Raw genomic sequence first — 26601 nt, 5'->3', positions numbered from 1 at the left:
GCAGCGCTGCTGATGCCTGAACGGTATGTGGAATGAAGTGGGCGGGCATCGGGAGGCCACTATGGCACGGGGCAAGCACTATGGGCATTCTACCTGAAGTGTACCTGGCATATAAGACGACCCCCCACTTGGAGGCATATTTTTCAGGGCCAAAAAATCGTCTTATACGCCGGCAAATACGGTAAATCCTGCCGTGAAGTAACTCACAGTCTCCTGAAGGAAACGCTAATAGTAATAATAGATACAGTTTATCCAGTACTCTGTGCCATATGCTATACTTAATCTCCTTTATCTTTCTACAACCCAATGGAGTGGATACCTTTTTAAAAAAAATCATTTTTACAGGTAAAGAAATAGACACATAATGTTAGCTCTAAGTCACACTGGGAGGACCAAGATTTGAAAACGAGTATCCTGACTTAGAACTTCAGTGAAGATCCCTGGACTCTTAAGAAATACATATGAAAAACATATCCTATACTCTAAGCCACTTTACATATTATTATTAGTTATTTTGAGGGGGGATATTTTTCACAATATTAAGAATGGTCAGGCCCAACTCGTGTTGCTCAGTGGTTAAGTGTCAAACCCAGAGGTCACTGTTTGACTCCCAGTTGGATTCCCGATCAGGGCACATGCCCGGGTTGTGGGTTCAATCCCCAGTGTGGGGCATTCAGGAGGCATCCATTTATATTAAAAATATATATTTTAAAAGGTCAGGGGAAGTATTTAAATAATACAAGAGAAATCAATGCCATTTATGTATAATGTGGTACTGGTTTTTCATGTATTTAACATGGCATTGATTTTTCATGGATTTCTTAACACTCGTGTGGGGTGTGTGTGTATGTATGTGTGTGTATGTATGTGTATGTACACGCACACCTGTACCTGTGTGTATATCCTTAGCAGTTCCTTTCTCATTAGATGCTTCCCTGCTCCAGCTCCACCCTTACAATTTGTTGGGTTAGATTCTCCTTTGGTGGTTATTAGGGAGCTCAGTCTTCATGATCTCCAAGGATGTCTTCAGCTATGACACTCAGTCTGTAACTGCATCTTTTACAGACGGTTGTGTACCCGTGAGATACAGGCCATTAGGGCTTGGGGAAGGATAATACCCGTGAGCAGTCTAGAAGGTTCTAATGGAGAACCTGGATTGGAGCTGCACATGAAGGGACAAGCATTCTTTGGAAAGGGGACGCTAAGGAATGACTTACAGTTTGCCTGTTATGATGAGTCACGGCAAATATTTGTTAGCAATACTATAGCTTATGTTCTGGAAGGTTATTTGAGCAGCAATTGTATTCATCTTTTCAAAGATGGTCCTGTTTATAGCAGATGATGAAAAGAGAAGCCAGTTTCTGTAGTATTTATGTTCAAGTGAATCTGTCTTTCCATCTGCAGGTGACTACAGTTCTAGAATTGTCAAATAGAATCTGCCTACATTTTTTTTTAAAATATATTTTATTGATTTTTTTACAGAGAGAAAGGGAGAGAGATAGAGAGTTAGAAACATCGATGAGAGAGAAACATCGATCAGCCGCCTCCTGCGCATCTCCCTCCGGAGATGTGCGCGCAACCCAGGTACATGCCCCTGACCAGAATTGAACCTGAGACCTTTCAGTCCGCAGGCCAACGCTCCATCCACTGAGCCAAACCGGTTTCGGCGAATCTGCCTACATTTAAGAAAATAATTATTCAGACCTTAAAAAGTACAATGAATTTAATTTGTATACTGTGTTTTTGAGTTAAATACAATAGTTTAGCTTAATAGTTTAATTTGTCGTTTAAATATCTCTAATTGATTGGCTGTAGCTTACTTTGTAAATGATAATTTATACTGCTCTTCAGTGAACATGTATTGCTTCAGTAATGAGAAAACCTTTAAAGTATCTCACAATTTAAGTGTGGTCAAATTACTACAATCCAATAAAGCTAAACCAGGTAGAAGAATAATTGATCACATTTTTACAAATTAGGTTATTTTATTTATTAATCTATTATTTAGGTTATTATAGAGTTCTTCTTTTACAAAGGTAATTTTTAACACATCTAATTCATAAAACCCTGATGAAAGGGCACAGGAAAGATCATAAAGGAAAAATAGAAGGTTTATAAAATGTGGATGGTTTGAAAACACAAAGGTGATTGAGGAATAAAACCTGAGCTGAAAACAATTTAGGTTCTCTGCCAGGTGAGTGGTTTCTCACCTTCTGCTTCAGTATGATAATGTACTTCACATTTTACTGTTTGGCAGAGACATACACACAAGCTAAACTGACTTTCCTTTCCTCTGATTTTTTGTTTCTTTCTAGGTGGACTCTCATTATTGCCCCAGTTGCTTAGAAAATATGCCATCAGCTGAAGCCAAACTAAAAAAGAACAGGTAAGACCAGGATTCATTTTTTGTTTTCTCAATTATTATTATTATTTTTAAAAATACATTTTATTGATTTTTTACAGAGAGGAAGGGAGAGGGATAGAGAGCCAGAAACATCGATGAGAGAGAAACATCAATCAGCTGCCTCCTGCACGCCCCCCCACTGGGGATGTGCCCGCAACCAAGGTACATGCCCCTGACCAGAATCGAACCCGGGACCCTTGAGTCCGCAGGCCGACGCTCTATCTACTGAGCCAAACTGGTTCTGGCATGTTTTCTCAATTATTTTTGTAACAGCTGGTAAGAAAACACATGGAACTAACTCTTTCTTAACTAGCTCTTTTCATTTTTTTGCATCACCTTTGCCACAGATAAACTATCCTTTAAATAAACTTTCCATTTTAGAACAGTTTTGGATTAAGAATTATTGTGAAGATGATACAGAGAATTCCCTTTTACCCCATACCCAGTGTCCCCTACTGTTAACATCTTACATTAGAATGGTATATTTGTCTCTATTACTGAACAATACTGGTACATTATTGTTAAATAAACTCCACATTTTATTCAGATTTGCTTAGTTTTTTTCATAATCTCCTTTTTCTGGTCCAGGATCCTATTTAGGATATCCACGTTATGTTTAATGGTTATGTCTCCTTAGGCTCCCATTGTTATGACATCCTCTTAGACTTTCCTTGGTTTTGATTACCTTAAAAGTTTTGAATAGTGGTCAGATATATTGTAGAATGCCCCTCAGTTGAAATGTGTCCGTTTTTCACATCAGCTAGGGGAATGTATTTTGGGGGAGGAGGACGACTGAGGTAAAGTGTATCTCTCAGCATATCAAGGAAACAAACTTTCAATATGACTATCAACTGTTGATGTTAACCTTGATTACCTGGCTTTATCTAGAGTGCATGTCAGGTTTCTCCCATGTAAAGTTACTCTCCCCCCCCCCTCCTTTTCCCTGCTGTACTCTTTAGAAGGAGAACTATCACAGCCCACACTTAAATAGTAGGAAGTTACGCTCCCCCTCTTGAGGGTTGTCTATATAAATTATTTGGAATTCTTTTGCATGAAAGATACTTCTCCTCTTCGCCACTTATTTAAGTAATCATTTACTTAAAGCAGACCGGCTCCTGGATATTTATTTTATACCTTAGGAAAAGTTATAATCCAATACAACTTTTTTTTGCTCAAATTTTCTACCTTTGGCTGTTGGTAACTTTTCAGTAGACAATTGTATCCCTTTGACTTAACCCCGGTAATTGTTTGTGGGGGGTTGTTTGTTCATTCATTAGAGCACTTTCTTACTTTCTGATACTACAAATACTCTAGGCTCATCGTGTGTACTTTCTGCCTCACTCCTAGAATTAGCCATTTCTCCAAGGAACCCTGGTTCCTTTTATTGGAGAATGAAATTAAAAACCAAGATCTGGCCCAGCTAGTGTGGCTCAGTGGTTGAGCATTGACCTAGGAACAAAGAGGTCACCAGTTCCATTCCCCGTCAGGGCACATGCCCAGGTTGTGGGCTCAATCAGAGGGTGTGCAAGGAGCAGCCGATCGATGATGTTTCTCTCTCATTCATTGATGTTTCTATCTCTCTCCCTTTCTCTCTCTCTAAAAATTAGTAAAAACATATTTTAAAAACAAAAACCAAGATCTGGATAGTAGGCATGCTCGTTGCTCCTGTTATGCCCAGATTTCAAGATTCCCAAGAGCCCACCAAGGAGCCAGCGAGTCCGATGCAAAAGCAAAAAGTCTTTTATTCAAACCCGGGTCTGGCTCCCCTACCCTCCTTACTGACACAGCAGCAGGTGACGGAGAGAGACCTAGCTCGGTGTGAAGAGGAGTTTTATAGGGGGTTGGAGTAAGGGCAGGAGAGGGGACTGTGGGCCTGCCGATTGGCTAGGCGCAAGTTGGTGTCTCCGGATGTGGTCATATCGATGGCGTGCACTTCCCTTGATTGTCATTGGTTAGTTTAGAGAAATCCTGGGTGTGGCTAGCAGAGGCTTTGGCTTCTGGGAAGAAGCCTTGCCGAGCACATGGCTCTGCCCAAAACTGGAGGACCAAGGGTAAGATGGAGGGCGTAGTCCTCGCCCTTTCAGCTCCTGGGAGCCATTTGGTTTTTTGCTTGATGTGAAAGCCCGTTGCCACACTCACACGCCTACGCCTCTGTGGATGTGAACCACTATTATTTGTCTTTCTTGTCTCTGAGAAATACCTTCTGATAAGCCAGACAGTTTTGTATCCTGTCCACACATTAATTTTAACATTTAATCCTCAAAAGATCCCCGTGAGGTGGATACTATTATCTTTATTTGAGGATATTATCTAGATGGCAAAATATCAGAGCTAATTGGAGTTATGACATGGAACTTGAGACCAAGACTAGGACTGGTGGTGAAATCTTGGTAATCTCTGGTTGTGGAACACATAAAAGCAACAAGGTACAGGGGCCCTGAAGGGGAAATGCTGGCTGAGCACTACGAGAATAGTGCCAGGAAGCCTAAAAATGCAGCACTTCCGAACCATTCCAGTTTGATCGCATTGTGTGGTATCTGTTTCAGCTCTCTTGCACAGCAAACAAGAAGTTATTTTCCAAACCAATTTCCCGATCGTTGTATTGTTGCCTCTCAGTTTTTCATTGTGCAATTGGTCTGTCCTGTCTAAAGGCATACGCTCTGACATTTCTATTTTCCTCAGAACTCTTTGTGGTCTGTACAAGCATGAAATGAGTTTGGAAATAGTTAACTCCAGGCTATTAACACTGATTCTCTCTGTGGAGTAGGATTGGGTCAGGCTCTAATTCTTCAGGAGCTTTTGTGATCATTGCTTTTTATTTTTTTATTTATTTTGCTTTTTATTTTTTTAATAATGAGCATATAATACTTTTGAAATTTTAAAACAAAGTTTGTAAGAGTCTCAGGAGTACTTGATTCTTTTTGTATGAGACAATCCTCCCTTACAATTCTCTCTTGAATTCCTAACACCTGGAACAAGGTCTGGTATTGGTAGGTGCTTGGTAACATTTGTGGAGTGAATGAATTGTTGTATTTTTTGTATCATAGATGCGCCAACTGCTTTGACTGTCCCGGCTGCATGCACACGCTCTCTACCCGGGCCACAAGCATCTCCACACAGCTTCCCGATGACCCAGCCAAGACCACCATGAAGAAAGCCTATTACCTGGCCTGTGGATTTTGTCGCTGGACATCAAGAGATGTGGGCATGGCAGACAAATCTGTGGGTGAGTGAGGTAGACTTCAACATGAGATTTTGTGAAATTAGCAGTGCTGTAATTGCCCACAGACTATGTTAACTAGTTTTGTTTTTTTGTTGTTCATTCTCACCCAAGGATATTTTTTTCCATTGATATTTTTAGAGGGGGCCGGGGAGAGAAAAAGAGAAACATCGATGTGAGAGAGAGACATTGATTGGTTGCTTCTTGCTTGTGCCCTCATCAGGGCACAGGGATCAAACCTGCAACCCAGATACGTGCCCTTGACCGGGAATTGAACCCGAGACCCTTAGGTTTGCAGACAGACACTAACAACTGAGCAAACCGGCCAGGGCTATTTAGTTTTCTTAGAATTTGTCAGATAGCTTTTATAAATCTGACACTTTCTTAGAGCCAAAATATTGATGTTCTTCATAAAAAATAAAAGCTCCTGATGACAAAACACACCATAAGCAAAATTAAACATAAAAGTGACAAATTAAGAAAAGTATTTGGATCATATACAACAGACTAAAGATAAATAACCAAAAATGAGGAATACTTATAAATCAACTAGAGACCCAGTGCACGAAATTCGTGCAAGAATAGGTCTTCTTTCCCTGGCAGCCGGCAAGCACCCGGGACCTGGGCTTCCTTCCAGCCACCGGCAGGCACCCGGGCTTTGTTCCGGCCGCTATGAGGCACCCGGGATCCGGGCTTCCCTCGCAGCTCCAGCTTCGTCCGGAAAGGTGTCCACTCTAATTAGTATATTACACTTTTATTATTATAGATAAGAAAGAGACTTAGTAGAAAAGTAGACAACGGATATGAACAGCAGGTCTCACAGTAGAAATAAAAATGGTCAGTAACCAAAATGTACATACGGAAAGGGCCATAGTAGGATTAAAATGATATTTCTTTGCCCTGCACTCTTTTTTTCCAATCCTCACCCGAGGACATGCTCATTTATTTTTAGAGAAAGGAAGAGAGAGTATGAGAGCCTCTCATACATGCCCCAACTGGGGACCAAACTCACAACCTAGGTATGTGCCCTGACCAGGAATTGAACCATGACCTCCTGGTTCATTGGTGGAGCAAGACTCTAACTGTTTTTGAAGTCATAACTCACATTCCACCCTTGCATGTTTCCTTCCTCTAAAATTTTATCGAACTTTCTTTTTCTCTTTCTTTGGGTATCATTAAATACCTTATACTATTAATATTGTTTATATGTGAATTTTTCAAGTGTTTTCAACTCTAATATGAGGTCTCTGGGAACAAAGACCCTATATTGAATGTATGAATTCTTCATTTAGTTTTCATTGTCTAGTTAGATTTTTGTTTTCACAACTGTTGAGGCAATATATTTTTTAAAAGTCAATAAATATGTAGAAAGATATGTTCAACTTCACTAATAGGGAAATCCAAATTAAAATTTCATTGATTTGATAAAATATGTTATATCTGATGATCAGGTGTTGGCAAGAATATGGGAAAATAGTTCTTTCATACACTACCACCTTGAAAAGCAGTTTAACAACATCTATTAAAGTTTTATTTTTTATTGTTTTTAGAGAGAGGATGGGAGAGGGATAGAGAAAACAACAGTGAGAGAGCCATCATCGGTAGGGTACCTCCTACATGCCCCCTACTGGGGATTGAGCCTGCGAGCTGGGCATGTGCCCTGAATGGGAATTAGGAATTGAACCAGGGACCTCTTGGTTCATGGGTCCACACTCAACCACTGAGCAACACCAGTCGGGCTACAATTTTAAAATGCTTTTTTTCTTCTGCGCAGCAATTCCATGTCCCAAGTTTCTATACTGGAGCATTCAAACATGTACTCAAAGATCCATCTATGCCTATGTCTATGTATACATGTGTATACACACACACAAACACACACACACGTTTATCAGTGAAACAAAAATTATGTGTATATGGACTTAAAACTACCTACAGCATTAATTATATACCTGTCCATCATTTGAGCATTTCAGAGTGGAGGTTGCAGTTATCTATATTAGGAAACTTCCTTTATTTTTACATTTTCTGTACTTCCTGGTTAATATCAGAAAGTAGTAGCACTCTTTAGACAGTTCAAAATCTTGAGTTGCTTTTTAATTTTTATGTAAACAGTAGCATTTCTATCTCTCCATTGTCTCTTTTCTTTCTGAAATTTCATTTAATTATCTGAAAACTTTTTAGACTTATTAAAAATTCCCGATCTTGAATTTTCATAAAAGATTTTAGCTTACTAACATATGAAGAAGCTCATAAGTTCATTATGTCATTTGACATAACTAAAATGAAGGTGGACAATTCCTACACAATTTGGAAGTAAATATGGGTGACATTTCTTTAGATTCAACTCTGTTTTAAAAATTTAATCTTTGAATCTGTTTACTTCACCTCTTGGTTTAGAATGCTTGAGCTCTTGGTTTTTTTACATTGTACATTAAGTTGATAAAATATTCTACAAAAACAAAAGATGTTAACTAAACAAGTATATCTTAGTTTCTTAAAAATGCTCAAGGGTAGATATATCCTGAAATGTGATTTATGTTAGAACTAGAGGCCTGATGCATGAAATTCGTGCAAGAGGCTTGGCCCTCACAGCCCCAGCTTCATCTGGAAGGACGTCTGGAAGGTTGTTCGGCTGCCCAGTCTAATTAGCATATTATACTTTTGTTATAGACTAGTGGCCTGCACGAAATCTGTACACAGAGTGGTGCCCCTCAGCCCAGCCTGCACCCTCTCCAATCTGGGACCCCTCGAGGGATGTCCGACTGCCGGAATGTCTCCCGGCAGTTGGACATCCCTCTCGCAATCCGGGACCACTGGCTCCCAACCACTCACCTGCCTGCCTGCCTGATCTTCCCTAACCACTCTGCTGCCAGCCTGATCAACACCAATTGCCCACCCCAGCCAGACTGAGTGCCCCCAACTGCCCTCGCCTGCTGGCCTGCTTGCACCCAAATGGCCTCTTCTGCCATCCCTAGCCACCTCTGCCTCGGCCCCGCCACCATGACTTTGTCCGGAAGGACATCCGGAAGGTCTCCCAGTCTAATTAGCATATTACCCTTTTATTAGTATGGTTGATTCCATAGCATCTCTTTAGACTTTGAGTAAATATTTGTGTATATATGTTTTAATTTCAATGTAGCAAGCAAGTTGTTTGAATTTGTTTATGAGTTAAATGTTAAAAAACAAACAAACCTCAAAGTGGCATAATATATGCCTCAGTGAGTTAAAAGTATTTTTCTGTGTTTGTATTCTGTCTCTTTTTAGCAAATTAAACAAAGTCCATAAATCCAAGTAGATTTTACAGTTTGTTCCTTTGTAAGTGAATGTTTATGCTTTTTAGATTGTGAGTCATTAAGATTAGAGAATTTTTTTTCAGAACATAAAACCTGTGTTTGCTTCTGGAAATCTCTCTCTTCTAAGGTATCTTGACAGTGATAATTGAGCTCTTGGAGCTCTTAAAAGAGTAGAGATAATTTCATTTTTCCATGTTGTCATTGGTGTCTGAGGAGCTCTGAAACCACTTTAGTTGGAACTGTTTGGTTTGTAAGTAAGCCATTGTGTCAGTAATGTGCAGAGAAAAACTCATAATGACATTGTTATGTCTCCCAAATTGCTGTTTAGAATAAATTACCAGTTCTAAAGAAGCAATTAGGTAGAACATTTAGACTTTAAAAATACTACATCTAAAACATTTCTTTTAAATAATTCTTTTTCATGATTGCCTTAAATAGGCAACCTTTAAATTATGAATAATGTACTAAAGGCTGTTATTGCTGCCATTTCTTGCAAGGGAGCGTAGTGACACCTTCAGCAAGAGTCCTTTTTGTTTTGAAAAGAGTTATTTTAACTTATACAAATAATGCACATTCATATATTTATCCCCCAGCTTAACAAAATAAATAACCAAAACAGTTTAAACAACTTGTGTTGCCTCCCCCACCACATCCCCCTTCCCCTGCCTCTTAGAGAGAGGTAGTCATCACGGTCCTGAAGTCAGTGTGTATCGGTGTCCATGCCTGTCTTTATACTTCTCCGCATATGTATGTGGCCACTAGCAAATCATGTTTATCGTGTGAAACAAATGGAAATCTATATGTATCCTGCTACAACTTTTCTCTATCGATATTATATTTTTAATAGTAGTTTGATTTCATGCATGACTTACCACAGTTTACTTACTCATTTTCCTCCTAATGGACATTTAGGTTGTCAATATTTTCCTTTCAACAGAAGTACTGTTAGAAAAATTCCTGTGTGTATTTCTTAAGTAATAAGAGTAAGGATTTCTCTGCATAACTAAACTGCTGGCCCTGGCCAGTTTGGCTCATGGATTGAGCGTCGGCCTGAGGACTGAAGGGTCCCGGGTTCAGTTCTGGTCAAGGGCACATGCCTGGGTTTCGGGCTTGATCCCCAGTAGGGGGCATGAAGGAGGCAGCCTATTCTCTCTCAACATTGATGTTTCTATCTCTCTCTCCCTCTCCCTTTCTCTCTAAAATCAATAAAAATAAAAAGTATTTAAAAATAAATAAAAAAATAAAACTGCTGGTTTTAAGTTGTGTACATCTTTAGCTCTCTAAAATGGTTTACCAGTTTTTCCTCCCCCTAGTAATGTATAAAAGTAGACTAGCCTTTGCTCTAGAATCAGCGGTTCTCAACCTGTGGGTCATGAACAATGAAAATACATCCTGCATATCGGATATTTACATTACAATTCATAACAGTAGCAAAATTACAGTTATGAAGTAGCAATGAAAATAATTTAATGGTTGGGGGTCACCACAACATGAGGAACTGTATTAAAGGGTCGTGGTTGAGAACCACTGCGACAGTTCTTATTTGTGTTGCTTTTTTTTTCAATCCTCACCTGAGGGTACCATTGATTTTTTAGAGAGTGTGGAGGGGAGGGAAGGAGGAGGGAGGAAGAGAGAGTGGGGGAAAGAGAGAGACAGCGGTAGAGAGGGAGGAAGAAAGAGGGAAACAGAAACATCCATGTGAGAGAGATACATAAGTTGGTTGCCTCCTGCACATGCTCTGACTGGGGCCAGGTATCACCCAGGTATGTGCCCTTTACCGGAAATTGAACCCATGACCTTTTGGTGCGCAGGCTGACGCTCTAACGCTGAGCTACACGGTCAAGGGTCCTTGGCACTTCTTAGTATTGTTTTTCCGAAAGGATGGTTGTGAAATGGTATCTCATTGTAGTTTATTTTTTCACTTTTTTAAATTAGCTTTATTGAGATATAACTTATGTATAATGAAGCTCACCAATTTTAAGTGTAGACTTCTATGATTTTTGACAAATGTGTATACTCATATACACCACAATCATGTAACAGAAAAATTCCATTACCCAAAAAAGTTTCTGCATGCCCCTTTGCTGTCAGTTTCTTGCCCTGACCTCCTGGCTCCTGCCCCACTGATAGGCTTCCTACCACTGTAATTTTGCCTATTCTGGAGGTTTATATAATTGGAGTCTTGTAGTACATGGTCTTTTGTGTCTGTCTTCTTTCATTAACATAATGCTTTTGAGATTCACCCATATTTTTGCTTTTTATTGTTGCGTAGTATATCTGCTGTATGGTTATACCAGTTTGTTTATTCAACGTCTAGTTGATGGACATTTGGATTTTTTTTCTAGTTTTTGTCTTATGAATAAAGCTGCTATGAACATTTGTCTACAAGTCTTAGTGTGGATATGTTTTCACATTTCTTGCGTAAATACTTAGGAGTGGAATTGCTGGATTGTAGGGAGAGTGTACATTTAATGACTAGAAACTGCCAAACTATTTTCCAGAGTGGCTATACCATGTGGACCCTCACCAGCAATGTAAGAGAATTCCAGTTCCTCAACAACCTTTCATATTGTCAGTCTTTTTCATTTTAGCCATTCCAGTGAGTGTGTAGTGATACCTCATTGTGGTTTTACTTTGCATTGTCTTAATGTGCTTTTTTGCCATCCATATATTTTCTTTGGTGAAATGATTGTACAAATCTTTTGCCTATTTTTTAATGGAATTTTGTCTTTTTATTGAGTTGTAACAGTTGTGTATTCTGGGTACAAGTCCTTTGTTCAATATATGTTTTGCAAATATTTTCCCTCAGTCTATGGCTTGCTTGCCTTTTATTTTCTTACCAGTATCTTTTGAGAACACAAATTTCTAATTTTGATGAGGTCCAATTTATCAATTTATTTTATAGTTTGTGCCTTTTGTATCCTAGTGAAGAAACTTAGGCTAACCCAAGGTCACTAAGATTTTCACTGATGTTTTCTTCTATGAAGATTATAGTTTTAGCTCTTACATGTAAGTCTGTTGTCCATTTCAGAGTAAGTTTTGTATGTGTTGTGAGGTAAGGTAAAGGTTCATTTTTTTGTAGATGGGTATCCAGTTGTTGCAGCACCATTTGTTGAAAGTATTCATTATGGTTTTACTTTTAACTTTCTGGAATAATCTTTTCCTTTATGATCTATGCAGTTTGTTTCTTATATAAGAAATTTTTTTCCAAACCAGGGCCATAAAACAGAAATTAGTGTTGCAGATAAGAGCAGGGTCTCTGGAGTCAGACTTTGAATCCTCGCTTTACCACTTACTATCTTTGTGACTTTGGACAAGTTATATAACTTTCGGAGCCTCAATATCCTCATTTGTAAAATAAGGCTAATAATAAGAGTCCCCACTGCACAACATTATTATGAGAATAAAATGTGCCTGGCTATACATGTGTTAGCTGTGGTGGTCATTATCATTGAGCATTCTGGTCTATATCATTTCTAGGACTCATTCTTGGAAGTTCTGTGATTTTATGTTTTTTAAGTTTTGTGGCTTGCAGAATGACCTATTTTTGTGAAAATAAAATTATAAAATTCTTGTTTAATGTTTCTTTATTTTGCAGCTAGTGGTGGTTGGCAGGAACCTGAAAATCCTCACACTCAACGGGTAAGTAAAGGGTCATTAGAGAGAGGATGAAATAAGGAAAGATGGAGAGAAAGACTCAGTATCTTCCATTTTATCAGTGGATATGGCCTATGCTTAGAAGCCCATGACATGTATTTTGGTGTCTATTACACATAGAAAGTGCTTCTCATTGTAAGATATTAAATCACAATGGCAGTTTTCCCCCATTAAGTTAATAGAAAAACTTAGGTATAGTTTTAGTTCTGTACTCGAGTGTGAACTAGACAAAGGAAACAATATGCTTTTGCTTTTCACATAACCCACCAACTAAGTTGAGTTTCCATCAGTTCTCAAATACTCTTGGAAGTATCATCAACATATAGACATCTTAGTTCCTGGAAACACCACAAATTTAGAAGATGCCCTTTGACTCAATAATGGTCATAACTTATAGAATCATGACTGGAGCATCCTTTAACAGTTCATACAGAATTGATCTCTAAAGTATACATTAGAGCTGATTTTTTTTGCTCCTGGAACTAGAATGTGAAAAAGATAATGAAATACTATTGAAATGAAGTATGTACAAACTGCAGATTAACTACAGTTTATAATTATCCACTTACGACATTAGCAAAAATTAGAAATATTGAAAATATCCTGGATGATGGTGTGGGGAATTGGACCTTTTTACATATACTGTTGTAAGTGTAAATTAGTACAAATTTCTTGAGCTCTTAGCAGTATCTACTTTCTGGACTCTGACCTATAGAAGTACTTACATTTATGCACAAAAATATATATTCATCACACATTTATCGAGCACTTACTGTGTGCCAGGGACTGTCCTGAACAATAAGGATACATGGTTTCTACCCTCATAGAGCTTAAGTCTAATGGGAAAACAAAATCAATCAAATAATCCTCAGGTACAGGAAAAACTAAGTAACATGAAGAAGAGAAATTGTGCCATGTGGACATTTAATTAGGGGGAATTTCAACTAATTAGGTCTATGTCTGAGGATGTTTCTAAGATTTGAGGACAGCAGGCACAGAAGGGAAAGAATTGAAGGCAGGAGGACTGCATATGCAAGGAGCTTATAAGTGGAAGAAGGAAAGCAGGTTGTAGACAAGGTGAGTGTGATGAATGGAGCTTAGCATCGAGCTACTGGAGAGAAGTACTTGCTGTCAGACCATGTAGACTGAGGTAAGGAGTCTGAAAAGCCTTTGAAGGTTTTAAGCTAAGACTTGCCAGGATCAGATTAGTATTTCTAAAACATAATTGCTACTGAAGTGAGAGGACAAGTGTGGTACCAGGACACCGTTAAGTCCTATCATAGAAAATGGTTAAATACCTAATAAGACATCTGTCCTGTGTAATAAGATGCAGCTTTTAAAAAAGAATGAGCAGATGTATTTGTACTGGATGGGGAGTTTATGATAATTTCAGTGGAAAAGAATGTTGTAAGTTTTTTTCTTATGTGAAAAATAAAAAGACCTGTATTTATTTTACACATATAAATGCAGTATGTCTATACATGAGTTTTTTTAATGTCATACCTGTGCCTGTTAATGTGTAAGAAAGCTATCTAAACTCTAATAATGGATAACTCTGGTGAGGGCAGGGTAGGTTTGGGCACAACAGATAAAAGAGAAGTTTCACTTATTTTTTGTTTAAATAAGTTTCACTTATTTAAATTTTTCCCAATTAACATAACATTGTTTTTATTAAAATATATTTTAAGAATGAAAATGTGGGCTACAGTGGAGAATATGGAGTATGAAAGGTTACATTCTTAGAAATAGGTGGTCCTGTGGGCATGCAGAAAAAATAGGAGCATTTGTGAGAGGGAGTAAGTAATGAAGTAAAAGAACAGTGAAGAGAGAGCATGACATTTCCAAGCCTTTTCATTGCCCATTTCTTCCCGTTGTTCACCTTGAGGGTTCCATTTCAATTCCAAAATGGATCATGTAAAGAAGATAAATTCTCTTTGAAGAAAAGGGCAAACTTGCCACCTTAATAATTTGTTTTCTCTGTTATTATGTGTCTAGCTAGTGTAGTTGATTAATTTCGTATGCTTCCTGTTACCTTTTTCATGAAACAAAATACTGAGTCATTGATTGATTTGTTACAGATGAACAAACTGATTGAATATTACCAGCAGCTTGCTCAGAAAGAGAAAGTTGAACGAGATCGCAAGAAACTGGCACGGCGTAGAAACTATATGCCTTTGGCTTTTTCGGTGAGCACTTAGCACAAAAAGGAGTTAGCAGTTCATTGGTCAAGACCTCTGTGACATGAGAACTGTGACTCTTTCAGAAAGTTGCCATTGTCCCTAGATTCCTGAAGGATGGGTAACAGAAAGGTTATGCTTTTACCACATCATTAGTTCTCTGAGTTTTAAGGACATTTGTGTTTCTCCATCACTCCCCTTTCTCTTCTGATTATTCTCCCAAGAGGCTAGTGTTTAATTCTGTAGGCACCGCAGAACTGTAACAACTTTGGGATATTACAGAAACTCAGAAGTGGTAGGTTTTATTCATATTCCCATATAGCCCACCTTTGACATCCTCATAGTGGTGGTTTTCTGGCTCTAGTTGTAAATTGGGGGGCACCTCCCATATTTCTCCAGTATAAAAAAACACTGAGTTTTACACAGTGTACTTGTGTGGCTAGATAGATAATAATATATGCAAGTGTAATTTTTGATAGGAAGTATTTATGGAAGTCATTATTTACTAGTTTGCATGCTACCCATCAGAAGAAAAAGATTAAGATTTGGGGCTTTTATTATTGTCCCCAAGTTTTATTTGCTATCACAGAACAATTTGTTTTCTGTGTGTTTGCTTGGAGCCATGCAGGTTGGCATTTAATAAATACCATTTGTTGAATGGCAATGAATGATGTGTCAAGCACTGTGCTAGGCACTTTACACATATTATTTTATTTAATCATCATAATCTTGTGGAATAGATGGTATATTCCAGCCGTGGGCAAACTACGGCCCGTGGGCCGGATCCGGCCCGTTTGAAATGAATAAAACTAAAAAAAAAAAAGACCGTACCCTTTTATGTAATGATGTTTACTTTGAATTTATATTAGTTCACACAAACACTCCATCCATGCTTTTGTTCCGGCCCTCCGGTCCAGTTTAAGAACCCATTGTGGCCCTCGAGTCAAAAAGTTTGCCCACCCCTGGTATATTCTCATTTTACAGTTGAGGAAGTGTGACCTGTATAGGTTAAGTAACTTGTCATACTGCTTCTGCTTGAGAATTCGTTAACCTATCAAAATCCTACAAATTGGTAAGGTCTATATAAAAATATCTAGAATTTAATAAAGCATTAAAACTCACAAGGCAGTTCTAGTTGGTTTGGCTCAGCGGATAGAGCATCAGCCTGCAGACTAAAGGGTCCCAGGTTCAATTCCAGTCAAGGGCACGTACCTCAGTTGCAGGCTCAATCTCCAGTAGGGGCCGTGCAGGATGCAGCTGATTGATGATGTTCCTCTCTCATCAGTGTTTCTCTCCCTCTCCCTTTCTCTCTGTCTTAAAAAAAAAATCAATAAAAATAAAAAAAACTCACAAGGCTTTACATTTGCCAAAGACTTAATGAAATCTTAATGAGTTTTTCTGCATAGTCCAGTGGTACAAACAGCATATGCACCAGTGTATTTAGGAGAAGGATTTGAATTAAATGCATAATTCTTTCAACTTTCCCACATAACCTGCCTGCTATATGAGTTTGCTTCTATCTTATGCTGCAATTTTTTTTTTTTGTCTCTGTTGCAACCTGCTGCTATTTTGGGGCCTACAGCAACACACTATTCATGTAGTGGTAAGTTCTCTTTTATAATTCTTGCTAGCCCTGAAGAAGTTAGCAGATGATCACTGGTGTTCCAAGAAGACATTCATCACGTGTCTTAGACACTCCACATAGCTCTGTTCTAAACCATTGCTTAGATATTTAGATTACTAGTTTAAACAAAAATTCACATTTTGTTCAGTTTACTATGTTAATGTATTTTCAGTCTTCATGTTGGTACTTTAATTACCATTTTAAGAACTAAAGGCCTGGTGCACAAAATTTGCACTCGGGTGGAGGGTGGGGTCCCTTAGCCCAGCCTGTGCCTTCTCACAGTCCAGGAGCCCTCAGGGGATATCTGACTGACAGACATCCTTAGCGCCGCTGTGGAGACTGGAGAGGCTCCTGCCACCACTGCTGCACTCGCCAGCCATGAGCCCCGCTTCTGGCTAAGCGGTGCTCCCCCTGTGGGAGCGCACTGACCACCAGGGGGCTGCTCCTGCATTGAGCATCTGCCTCCTGGTGGTCAGTACTCATCATAGCGACCCGTTTTTCTACCATTCAGTCAGTTTGCATATTAGCTTTTTATTATATAGGTTAAGATGATGTGGGGGCTACAAATTTCTCTCTTTAAAAGAAGCTTTCAAATTAGTTTGTTTTTGTTTGCTTGTTTTTTGCTTATTTCCCTGAGCTTCTCATGCTGTCCCACTCAAAATTCTTTCTTTTGATAAATAGGATGTTTAAAGGTGGAACTTCTAATAGGAATTTCTGAACTCTGTTTAGGACAAATATGGTCTTGGAACCAGGCTTCAGCGACCACGAGCTGGTGCAACCATCAGTACCCTGGCTGGACTTTCGTAAGTTTGGACATTAAGTGCCTTTGAGGAGAAAAAGCAGGTATCAAAATGAATATTGAAGGAATGTGATTTTTAAATAAATAAATAACAGTTGCCAGTGGTGAAGAAGATTCTCATAAGAGACCTAAACAGAAAGACTATTCTGTAATAGAGGAATACTTCAATTTTTGGTATCATAGAATTTGAAGATAATCAGGTGGACCCTTGAGAAATTACTACTTTTCCTCTTTTAGCCTTAAAGAAGGGGAGGACCAGAAAGAGATAAAGATTGAGCCAGCTCAAGCTGTAGATGAAGTGGAACCTCTACCTGAAGACTATTATACAAGACCAGTCAATTTAACAGAGGGTAATTTTATACACGATTCTACTTGGTTTATATTTTACAACTTATTCTACTTTTGTTACTCTTATGCCTTGTGATTTGAGATTTTTAATAGCATAGTTGTTATAAGTAAAATGCATCGTCGAAAATAAAGTAGATATAATAGAAATAAACATTTGAAGAATTTTAAAATGTCCCATTCCTATATGGTAGTTTTTTGAAGAACCCTATTCACAAAAGCAGTGTTGTTTTATGTAATTATTTTGTATAAGTCTGATATTGAGCAAGTCCCTAAATTGAGGCTGGTTTCTGCCTTTCATGCTAGTAACCACCCTTCAGCAACGCCTCTTACAGCCTGACTTCCAGCCAGTCTGTGCTTCTCAGCTGTATCCTCGTCACAAACATCTTTTGATCAAAAGGTCCCTGCGCTGCCGGGTAAGTAGAGTTGCCATTTGTACCAGGGAAAAGCAAAAATAAAGTCAACGTGATTGGTGTCTGGACAATATAAACATCTCTGGAAGATAGTAAATATAGAGAATGTATAGGAGTCCAGGCACATTTCAAATACTTTCAACATAAATTCAATCCTTACAACTCTGTGAGGTGTAGGTACTATTGTTACCCTTGTTTTACAGATATGGTATCAGAAGGTTAAGTTCATAGTACTAACCCCTAAAAGATTAGTGACAGAATATTTAGCTATTAGTTTAGTAGAGTGGAAACAAAGAGGACTAATAAAAAATAATCAATTTAAAGTAAAGTAACAAAGAAGAAAAATCCAGGCTCTGGGAAATCTATAGAAGAAGCAACGGAGTTTCTTCAATAAATAAATTGTAAAAGAAAGAACCACAGAAAGGAAACCTTTTATATCAGTCCTATCCAACAGAACTCCCTTTGATGATGAAAGTATTCTGTATCACATAGTCCAGCATGGTTGCCATTAGTCACATGTGGCTACTGAGCACTTGAAATGTGACAGTGCAGCTGAGGAACTGAATCTTTCATCTTAAATTCATTTAATTAACCGCATGTGAATAGTGGCTACTGTTACCAAATAACACAGCATGAAATCAGAAGAGACCTAAGAGGCATATCAATCACATTGTGTAGACTTTATCTAATTCCTGATTTAAACAACAGAAAAAAAGGGGACCAGAGAAGAAAGAAGAAAGGAGAAGAATGAGGAAGGAAAGAAAATTTATGAAACCTTTGGGGAAATTTAAACATTGTATTTTTTTATGCTATTAAAAGAATTGTTCATTTTTTAGGGATAATAATAGTATTTTTATCCTCACCTGAGGATATGTTTATTGATTTGAGAGAGACAGGAGGGGGGGTATCATTTTGATAACCCACTCTTCAGAGAAAACCCATAATGAAATGAAAAGAGACCATAGACTGAGGAAAGTAATTTGAAAGGTATATAATTAACAAAGGATTAGTATCCAGAGTATGTAAAGAACTTTATCAAATCAGTAAGGAAAAGGTATCTTAGTATAAAAATAACCAGTAGATACTAACATACAAGTCATGGCAGAGGAACTCCCAAAACCCAATAAATAGGAAAGCTACTCAGACTTACACAGTAATCAGAAATGTACATTGAGACTACAGTGAGATACCATTTCATAAATGACCAGGTTGGCAGAAGTTAGCAGTTTGTCAGTATGTATCAAAATGACAAATGCACATACCTATTGATCCACTTTTAAGAAAGTATTCTACATAGACATTTACACATGTGGAAAATGATTGATGTATAAGAATACTTATTGCAGAATACTTGTTTCTATGATTTTGTCGAAGCAAAATCATAGAAACATCAATCTGGGTACAGTTAAAGAAGTAATAGGAATCGTTAAGTAGGATACAGAGGCACCTCTGTATGTGCTGGTATGGAATTCCAAGACAGATTAAGGGGGGGTGGGGGGGAGGATCAAAGGGTAGAAGAATGGCCCTTGTATGTTATTGTGAAAAAGAAAGTTGATGTATTCATATACTTTTATATGCATAGGCTATTTGTGAAAAAACATGAGAAACTGGTTGGCTCAGGGGAGAGGCACAGGGGGACAGGTAATGGGTATCTTTATAGTGTGCCTTTTTTATATTGTTAAAACAGTTTTTTTAACCAAGTACATGTAGTACCCATTCAAGATATAAGTAGATAATTGTTACTGTATTTTAAAACATGATATCTGGAATCATAATACTTGTATTTAAATGCTCCAATTCTTACTAGCTCCGTGAAGTTGCACAGATTATGTATTTTTCCTCTCCCCCATTTTCATCATCTATGAAATGGGGTCAATAATACACCTACCTCATAAGTTGATGTGGTGTTTAAATGTACTTAAACCAAGAATGCATACCTTCTAGGCTAGTAGAGAGGAAATAAAAAGGACTAAAAAGTAATATAAAAGAAAACAAGAAAGAAGAAAAATCAACAAAATCTACATTGTTTAGCACATATAGTAAGTACTCATTATGTTAGTTTTATTACTTCAGTAGTTTGCATTGCAACAATATAATTTTTGATAGTGTGGTTGCTATATCCAGAAGTTCAAAACATCTTTTGTATATGTTGGTTATCTGTAGCACACAGTATTTCAAAACGTGGTTTTGCAGCAAAACACTAGTAAAACAAAACTCTAGTACAGCAGTCGGCAAACAGAGGCTTGGCAAACTGCGGCTCGCAAGCCACATGCGGCTCTTTGGCCCCTTGAGTGTGGCTCTTCCACAAAATACCGACTTCTGCGCATGTGTCACGAAGTTTCAATCGCACTGTATGTGCGTGCCTGCACGTAGTGTTTTGTGGTATTTTGTGGAAGAGCCACACTCAAGGGGCCAAAGAGCTGCATGTGGCTCGCGAGCCGCAGTTTGCCGACCACAGCTATAGTAAATGCTATCCTTCTAAACCTAGTAGCTCCCTGGATCAGCAGAATGTGTTCTTGTTTTCCTCTGATATATTTTTTACTTTTTTAGAAATGTGAACATAATTTAAGCAAGCCAGAATTTAATCCAACATCTATCAAATTTAAAATCCAGCTGGTTGCTGTGTGAGTATTTTGGGATGGGTATTTTTGGTTACTTTTTTAGGTTGTGTGGATTTTTTTTTTTTTTTTGCTTAAAAAAGAAAAGGAAAATGACATCAAAATAATCTTGTTCTGGTCCTGTTTATGTTTTGAATTATACACAATGAAGTTTAAGGCAAATCTATAGACAAAATCTAGGGTATGTTTGTATTCGTGACACAGTGATAGTGTGGTCTGGGGCATTGAGGTAGGTGGACTGTTGGGTAGAGAGTCACTCGTCATTCATTACAAATTACAAAGTACCAAAGTTTGGAAATGATCTTCTAAAAATTAAAGTAAAAAATAATAGTAGAGTATAGTAGATTGAAGCGTACCCTATAACAATGTTCATTTTATTTAACTATGTTCCAATAATGCTTCACTGAATATGATAAAAGTGACTTAAGTTAGTGTTAACTTACTGGGACTTGTTAGTAGGAGGAAATTTTTGTGTATGAAAATCACTTGTCAAACAAGAAGAATATTTTGATAAATGAGAAAAATAGTCTTGACTTTAGGGTGCGAGAGTCTGTCCTAGGGTAAGTAAGGCAGGAAACTCAAAAGCACTAAGGAAAAAATAGACAGCTTTGACCTTAGCAAAAAACAATAACATGAATTGTAAAAACAGAATCAACAAAAACAAAATCTTTAGACAGTAGAACAGGAAATAGTATTTGCCACCCTAATTGGTTTGGCTCTGGATAGAGCGTTGGTCAATGGACTGAAGGGTGCAGGTTCAATTCTGGTCAAGGGCATGTACCTTGGTTGTGAGCTCAAGCCCCAGTAGGGGGCACGCAGGAGGCAACTGATCAATGTTTCCATCTCATTGATGTTTCTCTCTACAAATGTTTCTTCCTCTATGTAAAAGCACTAAAACATATATTTTTTAAATTAAAAAAAGAAAAGAGTATTTGCCATTCTTGACAAGTAAGTTTAATACCGTGGACTGCAGAATTCCTTACAAATTGGAAAGGATTTGAACAGGCAGCTCACAAAAGAGGAATTTGAATGGCCAATAAATACCAAATGGAAATATGCTGAGACTTGTTAGAAAAACTTTAAAAAAATAAAAAGCATCTGGTGTTTCTGAGAATTTGGGTGAATATTTTCTCATATTGATGGCGGGGTTGTGATTTGCTAGTCTTTTCTGGAGAATGGTTTGGATTAGCAAGACGAAATTACACAGACTTTTAACCTAGCAGCACCATCTTAGGAATCTATTCTGTAGAAACAAAAGTACCAATATCTAAAGATACATTTATAAGGATGTATATTATAACATTTTAATGACAAAAGCTTGAAATAATTTCATTGTCAAGCTGATTAGCCACTATCAAAGAAATAGTTGATTAAATTGAGATACACTGATGCTGTAGAATATTATGCAGCAATTAAAAAGTCAGTGCCAGTCAAAAGGTTGAGAAGTGCCAATCTGGTGAGTTAGGAGAAAAGGCACTAAAAGGGCCTTGTATGGGTTCTGTTACTTACTCTGTTTGTCTAAACTTATTTCCCTCGTCTGTGAAATGGGAATACCAGTCCTGCCTCCCTCTAAGGGTTGTGAGAAGAATCATTTGAGCTATTATGTTTGCAAATGCTTTATAAATGTAAATCACCATAAAATATGTTATATTTTCCTAACTATTATTTAATACATGACTGGTTAGCAAGGAAGAAAACTATAAAAATGGTACATGTAAAGTCTCTGCACACACCTTTCTTAATTAAGAATTACACACTTTACAGAAATCCTGAATGACAGGATGTACCTAGCATTAATTTCTTAAGCTTGCTTTGAGCAGAAATGCTTTTTTTCTGACATCATGGCAGTATTTGCCCGGGAATCTTAATATATGTGCTCTGGCCACACCACACATCACACCTGCTAAATCCAAATCCTTGATAATGGGGCCCTTGGATTTATATTAAGTTACTGAGGTAGACCTGATGACCAGCGTGGAAAATATTTAATCTGAAATTAAAATACCTTATTACCTCTATTTTAAGGTTCACTTCCCCATAACCACCCCCCCGCCCCCCATACACACACATTTAGTGTCTGCAATAGATTTTGTCTTATGTTAATTATAGAGGCCCGGTGTATGACATTCGTGCACTTGGGGAAGGGGGTCTCTCAGCCTGGCCTGGCGCCCTCTCTCAGTCCGGGATCCTGAGAGAAGTCCGCCTGCTGGCTTAGGCCTGCTCCACACAGACATCCCCCCATGGGTCCTTAGCGCTGCCATGGAGGCAAGAGAGGTTCCCGCCACCACCACTGTGCTCACCAGCTGTGATCCCGGCTACTGGCTGAGTGGTGCTCCCCCTGTGGTCAGTGCACATCATAGTGACTGGTCATTCTGCCATTTGGCCCACTTGCATATTAGCCTTTTATTATATAGGAAGGATATGCACAATTACTAACATTTATGAGTACTTTGTTCCAAGCACTTTTACATACATTATTTAATGTATTCTTCATGATAACCTCAAGGCATAGATACTATTGTTCTCCTCATTTTAAAATTGAGGAAACAAAGCAAAAGAGGTAAATATCTTGTCCTGGCCTTTACAAAGAAATATTTTGGTATATAAATATTGAACTTCGATTTGAACCTGGACAGTTTGATTCCAGAACAAACACATGTGAATACAATTTTGTGATCTTATTTTGAAAGGCAGCATAAGATAGTGGGTAAGAGCAAGGACCCTGGAGCTGGATTGCCTGGGTTTGAATCCTGGCCACTTATCAGCAGGTTCCTTCTTTTCCCAAGCCCAGCTGCTTCGTCTTTATAATGGGGGTAATAGTAATGCCTATCACATGCAGTTGCAGTGAAGGGTACTGGAGTTCATATTTGAAAAGTACTTAAAAACTTACCTGGCACATAGTAAGTACTATATAAAAGTGTGTGCTAGTGTTTTTATACTCCTGCGATATGGTATTCAATCATTCTTGGATCCTATAATTAGCTTTTAGATTTATAGAAATGAACTAATAAATTCTCAAAAATATGTATCTTCCATGAAACCTTACAACTATCGGCTCTAAAGTAGAAGGATACATAAGATTTTAGAAAGAACTCATTACCAATTTGTTCTAATGTCTTAGGTTCTTACTATAGTGAAGATATGATTCGCTAAAATTCTTTTCATTTGACGTTCTAATTAACATGAAGAAATCATATCTTTGCTGCACTATCTAAAAAAAAGTAATTTTTTGAGACTCCAGTGACTATTAATGCATTTTTTTATTCATTCACAGCAATTACATCCCAGAAGTGAGAATCATGTCGATTCCCAACCTTCGCTACATGAAGGTTAGTACTTTGCTTTATTAACAGGAAAAGAAAGAATTCCTTGATTGAAGATGTGTGCATGTGTGGGTGGGTGGCTGTGTACATTTGGCATGGATGCAGTGAGCAAGGGATAAAAGAGAAGGAAGTTTGGAATAATAAAGGGATTGAGATTTTAAAGTTCTTTAGCTGGGATTCTTAACATCTATGAATGTATGCAGAAGGAGCCGTGTGCACATATAGAGAGATGGAAATGGGTGGGGAAAGAAAGACGTTGAACCCCACCGGCATCTTTAGCTCTTTTCCATCATCTCATGTGCGTATGCAGCCGATAACAGGAAGCATCTAGATTTCTTCTATACCACAGCCCCTCTCTACTTGGAGGGCCTTATCAATGCCCTTTCCTCCCCCTACACCCAATTATGAATTGTAGAACATTCTGCAGCAGCCTCTTTACTTTTTCTTTTTTAAAATATATTTTTATTGATTTCAGAGAGGAAGGGAGAGGGAGAGAGAGATAGAAACGTTATTGATGAGAGAATCATTGATCGGCTGCCTCCTGCATACTCCCTACTGGGGCTTGAGCCAGCAACTCCAGCATGTGCCCTCGGCTGGAATTGAACCTGGGACCCTTCAGTCCACAGGCCAACACTCTATCCACTGAGCCAAACCAGCTAAGTCTGCAGCAGCCTCTTTAGTTCTTCCCCTTCATGGTGCCCATGAAGACATTTATAAAGTCCCTATATATTTTAAACTTTTTTTGCTAATCTCAGAGTACATACAGGTAAACTATGGTTCAAAAAATCTTAACCATCTTACAGTCTTGATGTGCCATTTTTTTCTATTATTATATCTGATGAGCCTGTGGCTCCCATATTTTATTTATGAGGACTTCCTTCCTTTTAGTCCTTAAGTGGAGGACTGGGTGGAGCAAGAGTTGTAAACTTTAAATAATCACTTAGATTATATACATTTCTTAGGCTTTCTGGATCCAGTAACTTGCCCTTTCTATGGGATCTGTCCCATTTCTTCAGTGAAATAGCAACTCTAGAGAGTATATGGCCTAACATATAAATAATAGAGTAGGAATGAGTGAGCACTTGGAGAATGCAGTGATGGAGGGGTATAGGAGGGTGTTATTTCTGAGAACTGATTGGGGAAGACAGGTGATGATTTTGTGAAATATTTGGTATAGCAGCTAAGAAAGTGGACCTAGGTGGCAGTAGTGGAACATGTCTGAGATGCTTTTCGTATTTCACAGGAGAGCCAGGTTCTCCTGACTCTTACGAATCCAGTGGAGAACCTCACCCATGTGACACTGCTGGAGTGCGATGAAGGGGACCCTGATAATACCAACAGCACTGCTAAGGTGGGAGCATTTTGCCTTATTCTGACCCTGATTTTTCCTGGAGTGACCTCATTTGACCTGGCTTAAAGGACTCTGTGCTGTCTCTCATTTGTACATCCAAGTAGTCATCAGTTCTTTTGATTCTACCTCCGAAGGTTTTACTTTCTCTGCAGACACACTGCCACTGCCCTGTTTGAAAGACTTGTCACTTCTTACCTGGACTGTAGTAATTTCCTAACCTCACTGTTTTCAGTCCACCCCCACCTCCATTCTAGTCCACCTTCTGTCTTGTCACCAGGATGATCTTTCTAAAATCTAACTTTGATCATGACATGCTGAGATGAAATTCAAATTCCTTGACATAGCAGAAGAGCTCCTTAATGTCCTCACCTCTCTGTTCTTCAGATGGTTTTCTGCCAGATCCCCAAATCTAACATTCTCCAAATACATATTAGTGGTTGAGATCCAGGCAGATCCAATGGATTGTGAACTGTCCCGCTGGAGAATTGTATATGCTATTTGTTTTATCTAGAATGCCTCTCCTGTCCCCACTCTCCTGGCATACATGCCCATACCACTCTTTCAGTGTCATGAATGCTTATTCTGCAAGACTCATAGGAAATAGTACCTCCTTTAAAAGCTGGTATGCCTCCTCTATATGCGTTCTGTCTATATAGAGGATACATAGTACTAACTAAATATTAAATAGTTGATTTTGACTTTCATTGTTAGGTGAATGAATGAAATATGGCCTTTCTCCATTTCGCTATTTGGTGATTCATCTAGTACTTGATATTTTAGATCAAGACCTTTCTCTATAGGCCATCTATTACAGACTCATAATTCAACGTGGTATTTATTAATAGAGATTGGTAGAAAGGATACCTATGTCTGTACTTAGCTGTTATTCAAATAATACTTCTTAGTAGAGAATGTCTTTATCCTATCCCTTTTTTTCTTCCTTGCGCTTTATGTATGAGGGCTTTCTTCCTTTTAGTCCTTAAGTGGAGGACTTACTCCACTGCCGGGGTCCAACCCCAGCAGGTCCAGGGGTCCCCAAGGTGTGGACGGAGTCGGCGAAGAAGGAATGACATGGAGACAGCGTTCAGCTGATCAGCAGCCTTCCCGGGATCTCTAGCCACAATCTCCAGCCAAGTCCTGTGTCCATGTTCTCTTGCTAGGTTCTCCAGCCAGGTTCGGTTTAGGTTCTCCAGCCAGGTCAGGTCACCAGGTTCTGTAGCCGGGTTCTTCAGCCAGGTTCTGTCTAGGTTCTCCAACCAAGTTATGTAGCCAGGTTCTGTCCAGGATCTTTTGCCATGTTCTCTCCAGCGAAGTTCTTCTGTCTCTAGGTTCTGTGTAGGTTCTGTCTTCTAAGTTCTGTCTTCTGTTGTCTTT

The 26601-nt window shown here is 38.4% G+C and overlaps 1 protein-coding gene across 4 annotated transcripts in view; it reads left to right on the top strand.

Moving 5' to 3' along the window:
• The window catches only part of DCTN4 (dynactin subunit 4), a 35028-nt gene that overhangs the window by 1576 nt on the left and 6851 nt on the right, over nucleotides 1-26601 (top strand). Inside the window, exons 1-12 of one of the 4 annotated variants that reach the window (XM_006766260.2) lie at nucleotides 288-345; nucleotides 2316-2386; nucleotides 5452-5630; nucleotides 12519-12562; nucleotides 14656-14763; nucleotides 16337-16357; nucleotides 17108-17181; nucleotides 17415-17527; nucleotides 17829-17938; nucleotides 20486-20559; nucleotides 23828-23882; nucleotides 25120-25227. In XM_006766260.2, the coding sequence (XP_006766323.1) occupies nucleotides 2352-2386; nucleotides 5452-5630; nucleotides 12519-12562; nucleotides 14656-14763; nucleotides 16337-16357; nucleotides 17108-17181; nucleotides 17415-17527; nucleotides 17829-17938; nucleotides 20486-20559; nucleotides 23828-23882; nucleotides 25120-25227 (921 nt within the window). In that variant the 5' untranslated portion in view covers nucleotides 288-345; nucleotides 2316-2351. Of the gene's footprint in view, nucleotides 1-287; nucleotides 346-2109; nucleotides 2195-2300; nucleotides 2387-5451; nucleotides 5631-12518; nucleotides 12563-14655; nucleotides 14764-16336; nucleotides 16358-17107; nucleotides 17182-17414; nucleotides 17528-17828; nucleotides 17939-20485; nucleotides 20560-23827; nucleotides 23883-25119; nucleotides 25228-26601 lie in introns of those variants that run through there. The other 3 variants (XM_015565620.1, XM_015565619.1, XM_015565621.1) reach the window with 3 other exon arrangements.

Source organism: Myotis davidii, unplaced genomic scaffold (genome assembly GCF_000327345.1).
Source record: "Myotis davidii unplaced genomic scaffold, ASM32734v1 scaffold18, whole genome shotgun sequence".
Classification (NCBI taxonomy): Eukaryota; Metazoa; Chordata; class Mammalia; order Chiroptera; family Vespertilionidae; genus Myotis; species Myotis davidii.
This window is presented reverse-complemented; position numbering and strand designations above follow the sequence as displayed.